This window comes from Myotis daubentonii, chromosome 2 (genome assembly GCF_963259705.1).
Source record: "Myotis daubentonii chromosome 2, mMyoDau2.1, whole genome shotgun sequence".
In the NCBI taxonomy this organism is placed as follows: domain Eukaryota; kingdom Metazoa; phylum Chordata; class Mammalia; order Chiroptera; family Vespertilionidae; genus Myotis; species Myotis daubentonii.
Genome location: NC_081841.1, coordinates 62,726,351 through 62,745,640, shown reverse-complemented (window position 1 = coordinate 62,745,640; position 19,290 = coordinate 62,726,351). Strand labels below are relative to the sequence as shown.

Below are 19,290 nucleotides of genomic sequence, written 5' to 3'. Positions count from 1 at the left end.
AAATTGTCCTCCCACTACTCAAAAACATCTCAGCTTTCAGTTTTCTCCTATAAATCTTGAGGAAAGCCCTGAGGAAAACAAAGCACCTACTTCTCTGTGATCTCTGAAAGAAAGCAGACAACTCCACCCCTATCATTTGCTTTTGGGTAGGACTACCAACACCGGATGAAGAAAAGGGGAAAAGAATCCTCAATTCTCTCATTCCACTTAAAGCTGGGGAAACTACAAACTTTGGGGAGGCTTCTGGTTGTCTAGCATTAATTTCTAAATTTCATCCAACGGATATCTGTAAGCTATTTTTCCACAGATGACCCCAAATAAGCCAGCTCTTTATTGCTGCGCCTCTACCACATGAGCAAGGTACTGACTGTTCCAGGGAGAGCCTAGAGATGCTATCTCTCAGTGTATAAAATGTCGATATTGAAAGGAAATGTAAAATCCAGGTGAACAGATGACAAATGGAAGGAGAAAGAAGATACTCAACTACCTTTGTGAGGTGGTGACAGACACAAAGAAACTGAGAAACCACATGACATGATACTTTACCCTCTTTTGGAAATAAGATAGCCTAGAAAGTAGGAAACACAAAAGCATAATTTCCACAGCTAACATATGTCTTTCCCTTCTGCCATTTCTCCAACATACAATCTTAAAAAAAGAAAGTTCACAGTAATAGCCACGGTCATGTTACAGGTCGTCTTGAAAATGGATGCCGGAAGGAGAAGTGAGAGTCAGAGTAAGAATCATCTAATTTTCCAAAGACACACTGAAGCTCAGTGGGGAGGGCCACAGTGAATCGTCCTGGGTCTTTAATTCAGTGCTGGCTTGAAAAGCAAAAACTTGACATAAAAATGTTATTTTTCCATGTTTTGATTTTACAATTTAAAAAGAATAGGTAGTTTCTATTCCTGTCCCAAGAATCCCACCCAAGAGGCTCGGACTTGTCTCTGCAGGAAGGCGGGTGCAGGGACAGAAATGCTGCAAGCAACGCCAGCTGCCTGACTTAGGGCACATGCGCCATTCTGTTGAGATACGTGAGTCAGATTCAGGTTTTGAGAACTTCCTTGATTCACAGCCTATTTTTCTAGTCTGTTGTGGTTTATTGGTTCAGGTGCATCAGAAGAATTTGGTCAGGACCACACGGAAAGGATCAGCCGGAACGCAGAACACTCCATATTCATCGGGGCACATGCAATTAAAGGCGAAAACGCAAGCCTCCAGATTTACAACTGCCTGGCGACTAGGCCTAATATTAAAAACGTTTTTAAAAATTTTCAGTTACAGTTTACACACAATATTATATTAGTTTCAGGTGTGATAGAGTGAGTAGGCCTATTTAAAGGTAAAAATTTATGGCATCTATTTAACCTAAACATAGTCTATACCCATTCCTGTCTAGATACTGCTTATTTCTAGTGGTGACTCCTGTACAAATGGGTTCCTATTGTCCCTGGTGGCTGTTTTAGTTCCATTCTGTATGGTTCCCTGTCAGTATTTCCCTATTGCGTGATACTTGGTTTCTAGGCTCAACCTGAATGGGTATGATTTCAGAAATAGTCAACAGGGTTGTAAAAAACCCCCATGGCTTGTGAGAACTTAAAACCTCCAGTGAAACAGAGAAGAGGAAATTTCCCAATTTTAAGAAGGGAGAACCCGTGCCAGAATGAGAAGGCAATTCCCCAAGTCACCCCCCCCCCCGCCCCCCTGGATTTCTTTGTTTCTAATTGCTCAACTGAAACATTGAATAACAAGAGGATTCTTCCATACTACCTGGGGAAGGTGGTCTTATAATGGAGCCCAGGGAGCAGGAAGTAGCACACTAAAAATCAACTTGCTTAACTTAAAAGAGTAAAATCCTCTTTGAAAATAATGCAGTGATTTTTTAAGACTTCTATTACATTTTTAAAAAGAGGTTTTAGGAATATCTTTTGCTTGACAAGGTCTCATTATATTGAATTTGCAGAAATTCCTTTTTGGATCTGTGTGTAAGACTCATCTATAATTCCCCTCCTTCTCCGACTACCACATTAAAAAAAAAAAATCACTGAAATTTTCTGCAGTGAGCAGGTGGTTTATATCATTTTGATAAAAACATTCATGACATCACTGAAAAGTGTTCTTTTTAGTGCTATTTGTATATTTCTGCATTTATGACCATAGTTTCTGCATCTTTCATCTATCATACAACGACCTTGATCTGCTGAGGAAAAATGGACTTTCAGTCTATCCTGTCACGTTTGACTGCTGATAAATGAAACCCAATGTACGTTTTACAGAATCCAGAAACAAAGGCAGCACTCAGAGCTGTGCCAACAGAATTAAGATGGGCAATCAGGCAGGGCACTAGGGTACTTACTGATTGAGGAAGGCAAAGAGGTACCGCATCACTATGAGGACCGACCGGGGCAGGGTCAGGAGGAGTTTGCGGATGTGAAGCGCCCTCTCACAGAGATTATCTACTCCTGCAGAAAGAAGAGGACACGGTCAGGATCCCTTCACTCGCCACACTGGAAGCGGAACACACTTCACCTCTGAACAGAAGCGGTCCCTTGCCCCTGGGTGAGGTGTAGTCATAACCAACACAGTGAATAAGCGACCACCCTGAGGGTAACCCCATTTCTGAAGGCTTCTACTCCGACCCATAACTGTTTCCCCTGTGTTTCACGGTCTTGGCCTTGAGCAACTTGGAGACTTCGAGATTTAAGAAATTGTTTTTCACTTACTGCTATTTCTAGATTTTGCATCTGATATGCTTCAACTCCTTTTTGCTCCATGTTAACTAAAGTAGCTTTGGGGGACTGTCTCCTTCACCCCATTATTCATGAATCCCTCATATATTTATTTGTCTGTAAATTACTATGATTCAGGCAATTCCTTCCCCTAAAACTACCACAGTATTTTATTCATATGACTTTTACCTTGCATTATATTATTTCATACATTTTTTAAACAAAATATTTTAGGAGAGCCTGCTAGGTTTCAAGCACCGAGTTAGACATTAGGAGTATACTAGTGACAGGATTGCTGCACTCATAGAATTTACACCCTGGTGTTTATAGCTTTCCATTTCCTTATCCTGCCTTCCCTGTAAGATGGTGAAATATCTGAAGAGATGGGTACCTGGGATTTCCTAGTATCATTTTATCTCTTTCTAGGAATACAAATTGTCCAAAGCTTCTCAATACTAAAGTGCTTATGATCAGCAGCAAAAAAAGGTTATTGTTATATTCCATTATCTGCATAATGGTTCACATTTTAAACCATATTTTCACATTCGTTATCTAATTTAATGTGGAAAACAATGGTGTGGAGTGGGCATGGCATGTATTGCCATCCCCACTTAATGGATTAGGAAAGTGAGAACTGGGTACAGGGCTTACCCAACATCAGCTGGCTGGAGGCACGGAGTTGGGATAGAACTTGTTTTATGTTTCATAAGTCTGGTTGTCTTTCTTGGATTTCAAAGTATCTTTATAAAGATTCTTTGAAGGTACCCAATAAGTGTATATTTGAGAAAAATATTTCGAAGATTATTTCAAAAATATTTTTAAAGCTTAGTATAATTTCATATTACAGCATTTATTCTTAATTGATCTTGAGATATTCATGTAGTCCACTTGAAAATCCAGGCTTTAGCTCCTGACAGGACAGAGAATTGATTCTCCCCCTCCCCTTGTCAGGTTTTTAACCTTTTCCATCCACAGATGTGGTTATCCCTCAAGGATCTCTACTTGGTTCTCTTCAATGGTAACCTCACCCAGCCTCAAGGTTAGGACCGTCACTCTTATGAAGATGGTATCTTTGCTTCATTCTTCTTACTTATGTGGGACATAAGTCTTGTTGTTTCTACCCCCTGATTATCTCACTAAAAATTTCTTAGTTGAAAACTTTATTATTTCTAACTTAGACCATTTAATACTCTCCTAATGCAATTTCCTATTCTAATTTCTCTAAAACCAGTGGTTCTGAACCTTAACGTGGAATCACCTGGGGAGATTTTTTAAAATGCTGATGCCCAAGAGTCTTTCTGCAGCCAGGGCTGAGAAGCACTGCCTAATCACTCATGCCAAGTGCAGGTCCCTGGAACCTCGAGTGCTGAGCCAGCTACTTTCCACTTATCAAACCAGGCATTCTATTTTCCTCTCTGCACGGCTGAAAAGGTGAGAAATGTATTAGGGATATTCTAATTTAACCACGGAGGAGTTCGCAAAACAATAAATAATTTATCTGGATCCTTGGGACAAAGCACTCTCATTCCCATCTTTGAGTATGCCATAGCTGGAACTGTCGCTGTCTACTTTTAGAAAATGGGAGTTCAGAAACTCTAACCAGAAGCTAAGTAAAACACACTCATCCAACTAACATTCCTATAACACTTTAAAATTTTCAACATAAATCTATAATTAATAATAGTGTGATTTCAGTAATATTGAAATAAATGCCTTATATCCTACCTTTTCATTTGCAAAGTATTTCAAAATGGAGGGGAAAAAATAACACTTATGAACAGGTTAGGTTAGGGGCACATCTATTAAATTTAAGTATTTTGTTTAATATACTTGCCAGACAATGATCTTAACTTTATTTTCCAGAAAAGAGGGAATAAGAGGCTTTAAAAAGTTATTAAATGGGTACATAAATTTACTGAGGCCACAAGAACTCAGTAATTAAGTTAGCAACAATTCCAGTGTCCCAATAGGATCATAACGTGTCCCAAAGTAATCTGTTTGTCTTCCTTGACAACTTCATGGGCCACTTGGTAAACCCATATTGTACAGAGAGGATATAAAATACCTATAGATGAAGTAATTTGCAACTCACTGAGAGTTTAATGGGGGATAATTTTGCATCTATAAATGCTATATATTTAGGTATAGCTAGATTGTTGTTTCATATCCAAAATTAAATGGTTAAAAGGTTATTACCTGAAATAACTGATTAAAAAAATTACTGCTGTTGCTCTTCTCAGTTAAAGATACAAAGACAATTTAGCACCCCTGTATCTAGAAAGTCTATCTCAACAAACAAGCAAAATCACTCAAAGGTGAAATTATATATAAATACGATGACCCATTCTTGAAAGTAAACACTGAAATTTACTAGCATTTATTCCCTTGGCCATTAAAAATGGTGTGTGCAGAAATGATTTTACATTCATGATTCAAACCCAAACACTCACAAAGTGTAACATATTTACGTAAATAATATAAAGATGAATTGTCCCATTAATGGTCCCGATTGGCAATACCCTCTGCTCGTTTCTAGCCACATAGAGAGCCATATAATGGTCATAATAAAAACAAAATAACAACAAAAAACTTCTGCTGTTGTTTACTGAGGACCTGGGGGTGTTTCAAGAGTTAAGTCTAGAGAACCAAGATGGCGGCATAGGTTAACGCCGGAGTTTGCTGCTTTGAACAACTACTTCAAAAGTGAAACCAAAAAACGGAAGGGACATCACCCAGAACCACAGGAACGCTGGCTGAGTGGAAGTCCGACAACTAGGAGGACAGAGAAACGCATACAGACACTCAGAGGAGGCACAGTGCTGAAGTCAAATTCTGAGGTGCGGAGTGCGCGGAGCGGGCTGGCGGCGGAGGGCGCGGTTGTTGTTTTCAATCGGGAGGGAGTCGCAGACTCTGAGCACCAGATCCGGGCAAGTCTTTAGGGACCCAGACTCAAACAGGAGAAGCGGGACTGTCTGGCTTCGGTCAGAGCGAGTACAGCTTTCTCTCTGAGCTTTGCAGCGGGTGCTGGGACTCAGAGAGGCAGAGCCCCTGGGGACAGGACTGAGAGCCGCCATAACTGCTCTCTCCGGCCCACCCTGTTGATCCTGTGCGACCCGCCTCGCCCAAGCCCTGCACAGAGGCATTTGCCGGATAGCCTCAGGCAAAGGCTAGATTAGCACCTCCCTAGAGGACAGAAGTTCTCTCACTGCTGACACAGCTGATTCTCATAGCCACTTGGCCTGGAGGTCAAACCCTCCCTGGAATTAGCTACAACAATCAAGATTTATCTATAAGACTGCGAACAAAGACCACTAGGGGGTGCACCAAGGAAGCATAACAAAATGCGGAGACAAAGAAACAGGACAAAATTGTCAATGGAAGAAATAGAGTTCAGAACCACACTTTTAAGGTCTCTCAAGAACTGTTTAGAAGCTGCCGATAAACTTAATGAGATCTACACGAAAACTAATAAGACCCTCGATCTTATATTGGGGAACCAACTAGAAATTAAGCACACACGGACTGAAATAACGAATATTATACAGACGCCCGACAGCAGACCAGAGGAGCGCAAGAATCAAGTCAATGATTTGAAATGCGAGGAAGCAAAAAACATCCAACCGGAAAAGCAAAATGAAAAAAGAATCCAAAAATGCGAGGATAGTGTAAGGAGCCTCTGGGACAGCTTCAAGCGTAACAACATCAGAATTATAGGGGTGCCAGAAGATGAGAGTGAGCAAGATATTGAAAACCTATTTGAAGAAATAATGACAGAAAACTTCCTCCACCTGGTGAAAGAAATGGACTTACAGGTGCAAGAAGCGCGGAGAACCCCAAACAAAAGGAATCCAAAGAGGACCACACCAAGACACATCATAATTAAAATGCCAAGAGCAAAAGATAAAGAGAGAATCTTAAAAACAGCAAGAGAAAGAAACTCAGTTACCTACAAGGGAATACCCATACGACTGTCAGCTGATTTCTCAACAGAAACTTTGCAGGCCAGAAGGGAGTGGCAAGAAATATTCAAAGTGATGAATACCAAGAACCTACAACCAAGATTACTTTATCCAGCAAAGCTATCATTCAGAATTGAAGGTCAGATAAAGAGCTTCACAGATAAGGAAAAGCTAAAGGAGTTCATCACCACCAAACCAGGATTATATGAAATGCTGAAAGGTATCCTTTAAGAAGAGGAAGAGGAAGAAAAAGGTAAAGATACAAATTATGAACAACAAATATGCATCTATCAACAAGTGAATCTAAGAATCAAGTGAATAAATAATCTGATGAACAGAATGAACTGTTGATTATAATAGAATCAGGGACATAGAAAGGGAATGGACTGACTATTCTTGGAGGGGAAAGGGGTGTGGGAGATGTGGGAAGAGACTGGACAAAAATCGTGCACCTATGGATGAGGACAGTGGGTGGGGAGTGAGGGCGGAGGGTGGGGCGGGAACTGGGAGGAGGGGAGTTATGGGGGGGAAAAAAAAGGAACAAATGTAATAATCTGAACAATAAAGATTTAATTAAAAAAATAAAAAAAATAAAAAAATAGTGCAATGCCAAAAAAAAAAAAAAAAAAGAGTTAAGTCTAGCCTGGCCAGCATGGCTCAGTGGTTGGGCATCGACCTATGAACTAGGAGGTCATGGTTCCATTCCCGGTCAGGCACAGGCCTGGGTTGTGGGCTCGATCCCCAGTGCGGGGGGGGGGGGGGGGTGCTGGAGGCAGCCAATCAATGATTCTCTCTCATCATTGATGCTTCTATCTCTCCCTCCCTTCCTCTCTGAAATCAATAAAAATATATATTTTTTTAAAAAAGAGTTAAGTCTACTGCTTCTCCAAGCTAATCCTTAGTGTATGGTTATAGTCAGTGTCAGTGAGAGAGATGGTTTTAGCAGCTGAAAGCTAGCTTTGTGGTCTTTCAGGTAAAGGGAAAAAAAATGCAAAAGGAACCACTCTTAATATGTTATTGATCTTTAAGCTTTGTCAAATCCCATAGGGTGCAAGTAATTGCCAGGATAGAAGAAGACACAGGTACTACTTCCAAGGGGCTTAATGATAATTCAAGATCCTTTGGTTTCTATCTCTCAGTTCTAAACTTAGTTCCCGTACCCCATAAAGACAGTTACAAATTTTATTTAAAAATACTTAGGGTGCCATAGCGGGTTTGGCTCAGTAGATAGTGCATTGGCCTGCGGACTGAGGGGTCTCAATGCGGACTGAGGGGTCTCAGGTTTGATTCTGGTCAAGGGCACATGCCTTGGTTGCGGGCTCAATCCCTAGTGGGGAGCATGCAGGAGGCAGCCGATCAATGATTCTCTCTCATCATTGATGTTTCTATCTTTCTCTCCCTCACCTCTCTGAAATCAATAAAAAATATTTTAAAAAAGAATTAAGGCAAAATATATTTACATACCAATTCCATACCAGCATCCTATATAATAAAAGGGTAATATGCAAATTGACCAAATGGTGGAACAAGTGGTCGCTATGATGCACACTGACCACCAGGGGGCAGACACTCAATGCAGGAGTTGCCCCCTGGTGGTCAGTGTGCTCCCACAGGGAGAGTGCCATTCAGCCACAAGCAGGGCTGACAGCTGGTGAGTACAGTGGCCCACCTCCATGGCAGCGCTAAGGATGTCCCACTGCGGCTGTCAGTCGGACATCCCCCCAAGGGGGATGTTGTGCACCGTGCCTCTAGTTAGTCATAATAGCTAAGAGGTGGAAATAACCTATATGTTCATTCATGGACAAATGGTATAGACACTCAATAAAATATTATTCAGCCTTAAAAAAGGAATGAAATTCTGATACACACTATAAATTGGATAAAACCTTGAAGACATTATGCTAAGTGCAATAATCCAGAAATAAAGATAAATATTGTATGATTTGACTTATATGAGGTATCTAGAATAGTTAAATTCATAGAGACAGAAAGCAGAATGGTGCTTGGCAGAGATTAGGGGTAGGGAGGAATGGGTAGTTATTGCTTACTGGGTACAATATTTCAGTCTAGGAAAATGAAAAAGTTCTGGAGATGAATGGTTTCATGTCCCTAAACTGTACACTTAAAAATGGTTAAAACAGTAAATTTTTGTTATGTATATTTTCACACACACACACACACACACACACACACACACATGCGCGCGCACACATACACACAGAGAGATCAGGAGGGGGTGCTGTGAGATGCAAATGAAAGGTTTCAGGAGAGAAAAGCCACAGGAATGAAAAAAAAGTGACACCAAAAAGACTAGATGAAACGGAGTCAGGCATACATTCTCTGCAACTACAGTAAACATAAAGCAAGGCACAGCAGAAATTGCTGGCATTCCTGGAGTGGTAGCAAATCTGCCTGTCCCAGAGGCCTCGGACCCGCTGGCTGCGAGCGGGACTCAGACATCACCTGACTGCTTGCTGAACAGGCTTGCAGCGTGCATCCCACAGCAGCCTCACTCCGTACAAATGACTCATTTACTCTCCCGAGTCCAGTTACTGGGTCAAAATTTATGGTTGTAAGGACACTCTGATTAATGTGCATTCCTCGCTGGCTGTGAGTGTGGCAATTCAGTCTTCCATAATTTTAAGCTGCGTGAAGAGACGGATCTTTCTTCCCCTAGAAAAGGTGTCAGTGAGGAAAACCAGTATTTCGCTTGGATTTCTTTTATGCTGGGCTTTGTTTCCACAATTCAGATCTTATGTAATTAGGTAAAAGTGGCATTCTTCCAATCTTGGTCACAGGCTCCAAGCTCCGTAGGCTAATTTATACTCTTTTTTCTAGCATGGCAAGGCTCCTCTGTCGAAATCCCAACTTCCCAGCCGGGGGCTTTGACAGCTCCATGTAAATTTGTGTGAAACATTCCCCACAAAGCACAGGTTACTTCAGAAAATGGCAAAAAGGTCACACTAGTGTTATTTGAAACACCAGGTCTTCTGTGGCACTATTTGCAAAAGTATTGGTTTGCCAGAAAACAAAGACTAAATCACAAGATGCAAATTAATCTTTAAGTATAAAGACAAAAAAGGAAACGGATGGCCACATTTAGAATGGTTTATTTAAGAGCCAGCACGCAAATTTTTCTGAGCTCCATAGCCCCTAAAGCAGTGTTCAAGGTGAACTGAACAGTCCAAGGGCACTTAGGTTTGCTGTTAGGTTCTAATGATGTCTAGGAATTCATCAATTGTGTGTGCATAACAGCGATGTGTGTGAATAACAGGGAAAGAAAAAGAAAACCCCAGAGAGATAGTCTAGTACATCTGGATGGATCTTGGTCTAGAGATGAGTTACCAGCCGCTCTTCCAGGTAGGAAAGGAAATGCTAGCGACTTCTCTCTAATTAAGTATTAACAGATGAACTTCTGTGAATTAAGCCACTGTGTTCTTTCTTAGTTAAATAGAAACACTGTAGAAATAGATACAGAATGTTTCTCCTTCTGCTGAATTATCATATGAAGGTTCGTATGAAGAAACTGAGCCTTAGCCTAAGAAGCTTTACTTATTCAGTTCAGATACTAAGCCTAGAAAATATTTTGGGGGATAAAAGAAAATTATTATAAGGCATCAAACACATTAAGAGTTCAGAGAGAAAACAACTATGTTTGCAATAAAGCTGGAAGAATTTTTAGAAACAAAGACATACACTAGAGGACCAGGAAAAAAATTCAAAAGTTTTCACGGAACAATTAGAAATGAGCAAACTGATTTGTGCACTAAAGGGCTCATCATAGTATTTTGTATAATTGCAAAAATCACTGGAAACAATCTAAATTTCTAAAACTAAGGGATTTGTTAAATTAAATAAAAACCATGCCATGGCCACTAAAATTTATATTTTAAAACATATTTACAGATATGAGACTATGTTAATGATATCATTAAATTTAAAAAGTGGTTCACAAAGAGCAAATATAGTATGATAAATTTTTAAAAAATATGTTTTTATTGATTTTAGAGAGATAGGAAGGGAAAGGAAATAGAAACATCAATGATGAGAGAGAATCGTTGACCAGCTACCTCCTGCACACCCCCTACTGGGGATCAAGCCTGTAATCCGGGCATGTACCCTGACTAGGAATTGAACCGTGACCTCCTGGTTCATGGGTTGACGCTCAACTACTGAGCCATGCCAGCTAGGCAGTATGATAAAAATTTTAATGACAGATTTCTTGAGATATAATTTATATATTGTATAGTTCATACATTTAAAGTATACAATTCAATGGTTTTTAGTATATTCACAGCTGATTAATCATTACCTCAATCAATTTTAGAACCTTCAAAAAGAAATCTCACATCCATTAGCGGCCACTGGATATGACACAACTTTTATTAAAGGTATGTGGTTGTGATATACCCATATAATGGAATATTATCCTATCTAATAAAAGAGAAACATGGTAATTGGCGTACAACTGCTACCCTTCCCATCAGGGCGATATGCAAATTAACTGTCAGCCAAGATGGCGGCCAGCAGCCAGGCAGCTTGAACTAACATGAGGCTTGCTTGCTTCAGTGACGGAGGACTCCAACGTTCCCCGCCTGCCGCTGCAGGCCTCCGAGCTGGCAGTTTGAAACATAGTTACAAAAACCAGCTTTCAGCTAGCCGGGATCTCAGACCTGGAGTTGATACAGAGTTTCGATGGTAGAACGGAAACAAACCAGATACCTGCTTTCAGGAGCGGAGGCCTAAGAGCTGGAGCCTCAGAGCTAAAGCTGGCTCAGAGTAAAAAAAAGAAAAAAGAAAAAAAGGAGCAGTTGGAAGCTTCAGTCCCAGCCTGAAAACAGCCCTCAGCCCCTCACCCAGACTGGCCAGGCACCCCAGTGGGGACCCCCACCCTGAAGGGTGTGTGACCAGCTGCAAACAGCCATCATCCCCTCATCCAGGCTGGCCAGGCACCCCAGTGGGGACCCCCACCCTGAAGGGTGTGTGACAAGCTGCAAACAGCCATCATCCCATCATCCAGGCTGGCCAGGCACCCCAGTGGGGACCCCCACCCTGAAGGGTGTGTTACCAGCTGCAAACAGCCATCATCCCATCATCCAGGCTGGCCAGGCACCCCAGTGGGGACCCCCACCCTGATCCGGGACACCCTTCAGGGCAAACCAGCCAGCCCCACCCATGCACCAGGCCTCTATTCTATATAGTAAAAGGGTAATATGCCTCCCAGCACCGGGATCAGCAGAGCCGCGAGGTCTCCAGGCACCGGGATCAGCATGACAGGGGGCAGCGCCCAAACCCCCTGATCGCCCTGTGGCTCTGTGTGTGACAGGGGGCGTGGCCACAACCTCCCTATCTGCCCTGCTCTGTTCTTGACAGGGGAAGGCGCCCCAACTCCCTGATCGGCCCTGCTCTGTGCCTAATAGGGGGGAGCTCCCCAACCTCCTGATCGCCCTGCGGCTGTGTGTGTGACAGGGTAGAGCCATAACCTCCCCATCGGCCCTGCCCTGAGTGTGAGAGTGGCGGCGCCCCAACCCCCTGATCGGCCCTGCTCTGTGGGTGATAGAGGGCGGCACCCCAACCCCCCCCACCCCATAGGCCCTGCTCTGTGTGTGATGGGGTAGAGCCATAACCTCCCCATCGGCCCTGCCCTGAGTGTGACAGTGGCGGCGCCCCAACCCAATAATCGGCCCTGCTCTGTGGGTGATAGAGGGCGGTGCCCCAACTCCCCTATTGCCCCTACTCTGTGAGTGACAGGGGGGAGCTCCTCAACCCCCTGATGGGCCCTGCTCTGTGCGTAACAGGGGGGAGCTCCCCAACCCCCTGATCGACCCTGCTCTGTGCACGACTGGGGGGAGCTCCCCAACCCCCTGATGGGCCCTGCTCTGTGAGTGACGGGGGGAGCTCCCCAACCCCCTGATCGACTCTGCTCGGTGCGTGACAGGGTACGAAACCCCAACCCCCCTGATGGGCCCTGCTCTGTGCATGACAGGGGGCAGCGCCCCAACCCCCTGATTGGCCCTGCTCTGTGCATGACAGGGGGTGGTGCCACAATCTCCCTATCGACCCTGCCTTGAGTGACAGGGGGCGGTGCCCTAACCCCCCAATCGGCCCTACCCTGAGCATGACTGAGGCATCGCAACCTCCCAATCCGCCCTGCTCTGTGCATGACAGGGGGCGGCGCCCCAACTCCCCAATCAGCCCTGCTCTGAGCCCGACCAGGGGCTGCACCTAGGGATTGGGCCTGCCCTCTGCCACCCGGGAGCAGGCCTAAGCCAGCAGGTCGTTATCCTGAGGGGTCCCAGACTGCGAGAGGGCAAAGGCCGGGCTGAAGAACCCTCCTTTACCCCCAGAGTGCACAAATTTTTGTGCACCGGGCCTCTAGTTTGGTAATAAAATAGAGTATTATACATGCTACAACATTGAGGAACCTTAAGACATTATGGTAAGTGAATGAAGCCAGTCACAAAAGACCACATATTGTATAACTCCATTTCTAGGAAATGGCCAAAATAGGTCAATTTATAGATAGAAAGTAGTTGCCTACTTCTGAGAGTTGTGGTGGTTAGGAGTAAATGGAAAGTGTTTTCTAATTGGGGTTTCTTTTTGGAGTCATGAAAATGTTCTAAAATGGATTGTAGTGATGGGTGCATAATCTGTGAATATGCTAAAAACTATTGTATTATACACCTTAATGGATGAATTGTATGCTATGAGAATTATATCTTGAGAAGCTGCTTTTAAAAGTATATAGATATATGTACAGAAAAAAATCTGGAAAGCCACTAAAAAATAAATGTAGTTATCTTTGTGTAGAGGGATTCAGGTGATTTGTTTTTCTAGTTTATTTTCTAATATATCTACAGTGATCACATATTAATAGCACAATAAACAATTGTTTTTTTAAAGTACTGACTGGCTATTTGATAATTTCAATGAATTGTTGTTATTTTTTATGTATAATAATGGCATTGTGGCTATGTTGTACATGTAAAAATGAGAAAAGAATCTTCATATTCCAGAGATACATACAGGTGAAGTGATATAATGTCAATGGGATGATGGAAGGGGTATAGGTGGGATAGTTTTACCTAAATGAAAGTTGTTAAATCTAGGTGACCATTTATACTGGGCTCATTAGGTTGTTCTGTATCCTTTTTTGACGTTTGAAATTCTGTATAATAAAAAAGTCAAAGAAAAGATAGATCCTGAACACAATGGACAGTATAGTTCTACTTTGGCTCTTGAAAAAGTTGGGTGTGCACAGGAACAGAAAGAGAGCTGAAGGAAATGCAACAGAGAGCACACACACGGATGGTTCTCTTTGGGCGGTGGCATCAGGGTCGGCAGTACTTTCTTCTTTGTGCTTTTGTGTGTTTTTCAAATATTCTACAATGACGACATGTTAGTTTTGTGAAAGTTAAACAGTTACTCCCTAAAAATGTTTCCCCATGTCCAGAGCAGGCACCTAAATAATAACACATAATGTCAAATGTTCCCTCTGGGCTCGCAGCCTGAGGCAGCCAGCAGAGGCCATGAATGGCTCTTCTAAAGCCAGGCACTTGGACTTCTTCCCTGGAACATCTCAGAGCCACAACACACATTCTAGAAGCTGCCCAGACCGTGTGGGCATAATCTGGAGCATTCCCAAAACCATTCACAAAGTAGATGGTTTTAAAAAAAAAATCAACTTTTGGGTGAGAAACTGAGATACTACCAAGTTTGTCACTTCAATTTACATTGCATCTGAGTTCACCAGGTCTTCAGGTAAGCAATTAAAAAAAAAGTGGGAGGTGTTCTAGAGGTTTATGTAACTCTTAGAAAAGATGCAAAGGATAGATTTTTTTTTTTTATACAAAATAACTGTCACATGCAATTACCTTATTAGGGAAAGTCAAGCCCAATTACCGCAATGCCAGGAGAGCATGGCATGAACAATCACTGACTTCCATGAGTGCCCGCTCTCCCCTACAATTCCTAAATCTTTGTGCTTCTATCACATACCAACTTAGTTGCATCTATTTGTAAATATCTTATCTCCCCTACTAGATTTTCAGCCTTGTGAATGCAAAAATCAAGTCTTTGACTCCTTAGAAAGTTTTGCACATTGTAGGCAATTAATCAATGGTTCAGATTGTTAAAAGTACATAACATCAACGAGAGGCTATAATGATAGACATATTATACCATTCTCGAAGGTTTTATTGAAAATCTAGGAAAACTACAGATGCATCATGGTCACACCGGTAAGAAAAAATGCTTAACTAGAGATAAATCAATAATAGTTAGAAATCCCATCTTTTCAAGAGACTACATGTTAGAAGAAAAGGGGTTGTTATATATAGTGCCCTCCCATATTCTTGAAAACATCCTATTCTGCAAAAGTGTATACTAAAAATAACAGAACTTACGAGTAAAAGACTGTTAATGCCTGCGAGAAAGTTTGTAACTAGAGCACTATCCAAAACATTAACAATACTACTTAAATTGCTAGCACAGTGAAATCTCTACTGGGGTGTGTATCTCGCATCCTTATCGACCTTGAACTCTAGGGGTTCTGCTTCTTTGAGGTGAAGGTCCTGGAGGGTTTTGGTTTCCAATGGAGACTATTTTCATGAAATTTAACCCAAGGATTATTAATCCATTGATTTTCATTAATTCTCTCCATTGTTTTAATGCACACAGGGGTAAATGTCTTTGCAGCGTCTTCGTGTGCACTTGTAGCATTTCATATAAGGCACCGCTTGCAGGAAAGGAAGATATTGCTGGAGATTCCCCATTTTTTCCTTAGTCTTCATAGTTTGCTAAGCTTAACTCTTTAATTGTGGGAAACTTGTCTTTGTTACAAAACATTTAATGTGCTGGGCAAAATCATGCTGGATCCAACACTTTTGTTATACTAACATCATTTCCAAATGCATTTAGTAATTATGTTAAAAAAAACAAAACCAACCAATGTTTTAAAAGACAAACTAGTAAGTGGCTAACCCAGTTTATAGTAGCAGCCATTGTAACAGCTGTAATAATAACAGCTAGCAATACTTATTGAGGCTTAGTATGTACCAGACAGGATGCTAAACGCCTTCTAACTTTCTATGAATTGTTTCATGTATTCTTCATAAGACTCTATGAAGTAAATAAAGAAACGGATATTTAACGAGATTAAGTCTTAATCTCTGTCCAAGGTTACAAAGCTGTTAAGTGGTAAAGCTAGGATTTGAACCTAGATAATTCTGACTCAACGGCTTCAGCTTTTTTTTTTTTAAAATATATTTTATTGATTTTTTACAGAGAGGAAGGGAGAGAGACAGAGAGTCAGAAACATCGATGAGAGAGAAACATCGACCAGCCGCCTCCTGCACATCTCCCACCGGGGACATGCCCGCAACCCAGGCACATGCCCCCGACCGGAATCGAACCCGGGACCCCTCAGTCCGCAGGCCGACGCTCTATCCACTGAGCCAAACCGGTTTCGGCGGCTTCAGCTTTTAATAACCACAATTAAATAATATTTCTTCTCATCCAATGGAAGCAAGAAATAATTGTATAATAGTAACCGACAATGTCGCTATTGCTCTACCAACTGGTACGTCTATAGACGTTGACATGATATATGTGCCTAGAAAACCTCTAAGCATTCGTAGAGTGCTTATTATTTTTCCAGATTTAAGCTTTCTGGCTGGGATGTGAGGGAAATCTCTGGACATGGCCAAAGGAGAATTCCAGAAGTATGACACCTCCTTCTCAGTTCTTTCCAGCTGGGTCAGAGGCCCACGGAGATGACTCAGACTGTGCAAGGGCCTTGGAATGGACGCACAGACACACTTCTGAACACCACAGAAGACATCAGACCGCAGGGGGTGGGGGTGAAGGTAATTATGACTGGGGAATTCATACCCAACGAGAGCCAGGACTGCAGGTATGGATGCCAACAAAAGAATGTTGGTGGAATTTTGACTCTTCATTTAAATTCAACTTAACAATTATGAATTATGCACTTACTAGGTGCCTGGAATATAACTATGCCAAGTGTTGAAAACTACAAAACGGAATAATCCATCAAAACCTCACAGGCCTCTGGAGCTTAACTATAGGCGTTTCATTGAACAAACTGCCAGGCACTGCTCTTGGCACTTTACACATATTAACTCACTTAATTCTCACAACCCAATGTTATATGACCTAATATTCTCCCTATTTTATAGCTAAGAAACTGAAGTGCACAGAGATTAAGAAACCTGTCTAAAGTCACATAGCTTTGGGTGAGCAATGAGGACCTAACACAGTGATGGCGAACCTTTTGAGCTCGGCGTGTCGGCATTTTGAAAAACCCTAACTTAACTCTGGTGCCGTGTCACATATAGAAATTTTTTTGATATTTGCAACCATAGTAAAACAAACACTTATATTTTTGATATTTATTTTATATATTTAAATGCCATTTAACAAAGAAAAATCAACCAAAAAAAAAAAAGTTCGCCTGTCACCTCTGACACGCGTGTCATAGGTTCGCCATCACTGACCTACCATTTGGTCCTAGCCCCTTTGAGTCCAGAGCCTACGTGCTTAACCTTCCCCTGAACTCTCTCTCTAGTAGAGGGAGACAGTGGGGTTAGATATAGGTGCGCAGGGGAACACTGACAGAGGAGAAAGCGGCCAATTCTGCTTTGGGGAGAATGGTGTCTGACAGGAGAGCCAAGTCAGCCAAGCCTTTATAGCAGATGCGGACGGCTTTCAGGGACAGCAGATGAACACGGGCAAAGGCGTCGAGGTGGGGAATGGCCCCGTGTGCTTGCAGTTTGCTATTGTGGAAAAACAAAGTAAAGAGGGCAGGGCGGCAGGAGATGAAAGCCCAAAAGTAGAAGGAGATCAGATAGAGAAAGAATTCTATTCTATGAACTGCCAATACTAAAGAGTTTATTTTTAGGTGGGAAATATTAAAATAGGTTTTTAAACAGGAGATGGGGGCAGTGATATCACCCAATTTGTCTTTTTAAATCTAGCTGCAATATGAAACATGGAATGATGTGGGGAGAGGGCAAAACCCAGAAGTGAGAGGCCGTCACAGCAGCTTCAGGGAGAATATGGCGGTAAGAATGGGGCAGGGGGCTGAGTAGAAATATTTTTTGAGTTGATTCAAGTGTGAAGTTAGAAAGCTGAGGTAGGAGGTTTCCTTCTTAGAGTAAAGCTTGATACGTACCGAAACCCTCACTATGTGATTTAAGTCAGCCCTAGACCCTTGCCCGGGAAAACGGACTTATGGGGCCCTGCATTTTTAGATGTATGGAACTCAAATGTAGTTAATACCTGATTCCTGACATTATTTTCACCTTCCCTCCTGTAGTGTCTAAAGCTCCCACTGAAGAAAACAGCAATACTTCACTCTGCTGATGATTATTGGTTTCATAATGTATCATCCACCGTCCCAATGCAACTAACTCGGCCTACCAGCTGGGGCCCACTGGCAGATAATTGCCACCTGGTGTCCCGGCACTGTAATAATGATCATTTATCTCAGTTTATCTTCTTTTAAAAATAAAACATAACAATTTTAGTCCTCACCAGAGGATATCTTTCCATTGCTTTTAGATAGACTGGAAAGGAAGAAGGGAAGAAGGGAGAGGGTGAGGGAGACATTGATTGGCCCAACAGGGGCTGGGGAATGAACCCCCACAACCCAGGTGTGTGTCCTTCGGTGCTCGGGCCGATGCTCTAATCACTGAGCGACCGGCCAGGGCTCAGTTTACCTTATTTCTTGAAGTAACATTCAAGCTGGATAAATTATCCCACTCCCAAGATTGGTGGAAAAAACAAAGAACCGAAAGCCAAAAAGAAATTACATTTCCATGCTTATAACTTCCTCCTCTCCCTTAGCTGGTTGGCACCTCCCTTTCCACTTATTCCAGCCACTAAGTGGGAAGCTCGTGGGCTCTATGGAGCCTGAGCAAGTTCAGGAGCAAAGCCCACTCAGCTCAGGGTGAGGCCACAGCTGGGAGGATGACTCACGCTGAATCCAGAAAGAAAACAAATGGTCTCAGGAATCTGGTGGTAATGGGGTAGCGGTGGGGGTGGGAGGACACGTGGAAAGGGGCCATTGCCTTTTCCAGGAAACTGGGTAGTGAAACAGTTCTGGTGGGAAAAGACTAAAAAGTAAAGTCCACTTACTGATACAAGAAATCAGATCATTAAATCTTTCCTTAGGAAAGAGGGGGTTTTCCAGCCCACGGAAATAGAGCTTCAGAACGCCAGCAACGGAGTTAATATCGTGGTTACTCTGGTCATCAGCCAAGGGGTTTTCACCTAAAAAAAAAAAAAAAAAAATTAGTTATAGGCAGTCTTTTTTTTCTTCTCCTATACACACACACACACACACACACACACACACACACAGAGAGAGAGAGAGAGAGAGAGAGAGAGAGAGACCTCTATATATACATGTATCTTTTAATTATACTTTATGAAAGATTATATGGTACTAAAATTAAAAGAAATGGTTTAGAGATACCACCCCATGATTAACTTAAAAATAGTTGACTAAAAGTAAAGCTTTTTAAAAAATCTTACGCTACCAAATAATCCCTTACAAGCTACCAAAATCCTAAAATAAA

General features: G+C 42.2%; 1 protein-coding gene across 3 annotated transcripts in view; it reads right to left on the bottom strand.

Annotated features, from left to right (window-relative positions):
- The window catches only part of SRGAP1 (SLIT-ROBO Rho GTPase activating protein 1), a 272,029-nt gene that overhangs the window by 21,577 nt on the left and 231,162 nt on the right, over positions 1–19,290 (bottom strand). For all 3 annotated transcript variants that reach the window (XM_059683488.1, XM_059683487.1, XM_059683489.1), the window contains exons 15-16: positions 18,848–18,982; positions 2,357–2,462 (exon numbers count right to left, since the gene is read on the bottom strand). In XM_059683488.1, coding sequence (XP_059539471.1) covers positions 2,357–2,462; positions 18,848–18,982 — 241 coding nt within the window. The remainder of the gene's footprint in view (positions 1–2,356; positions 2,463–18,847; positions 18,983–19,290) is intronic.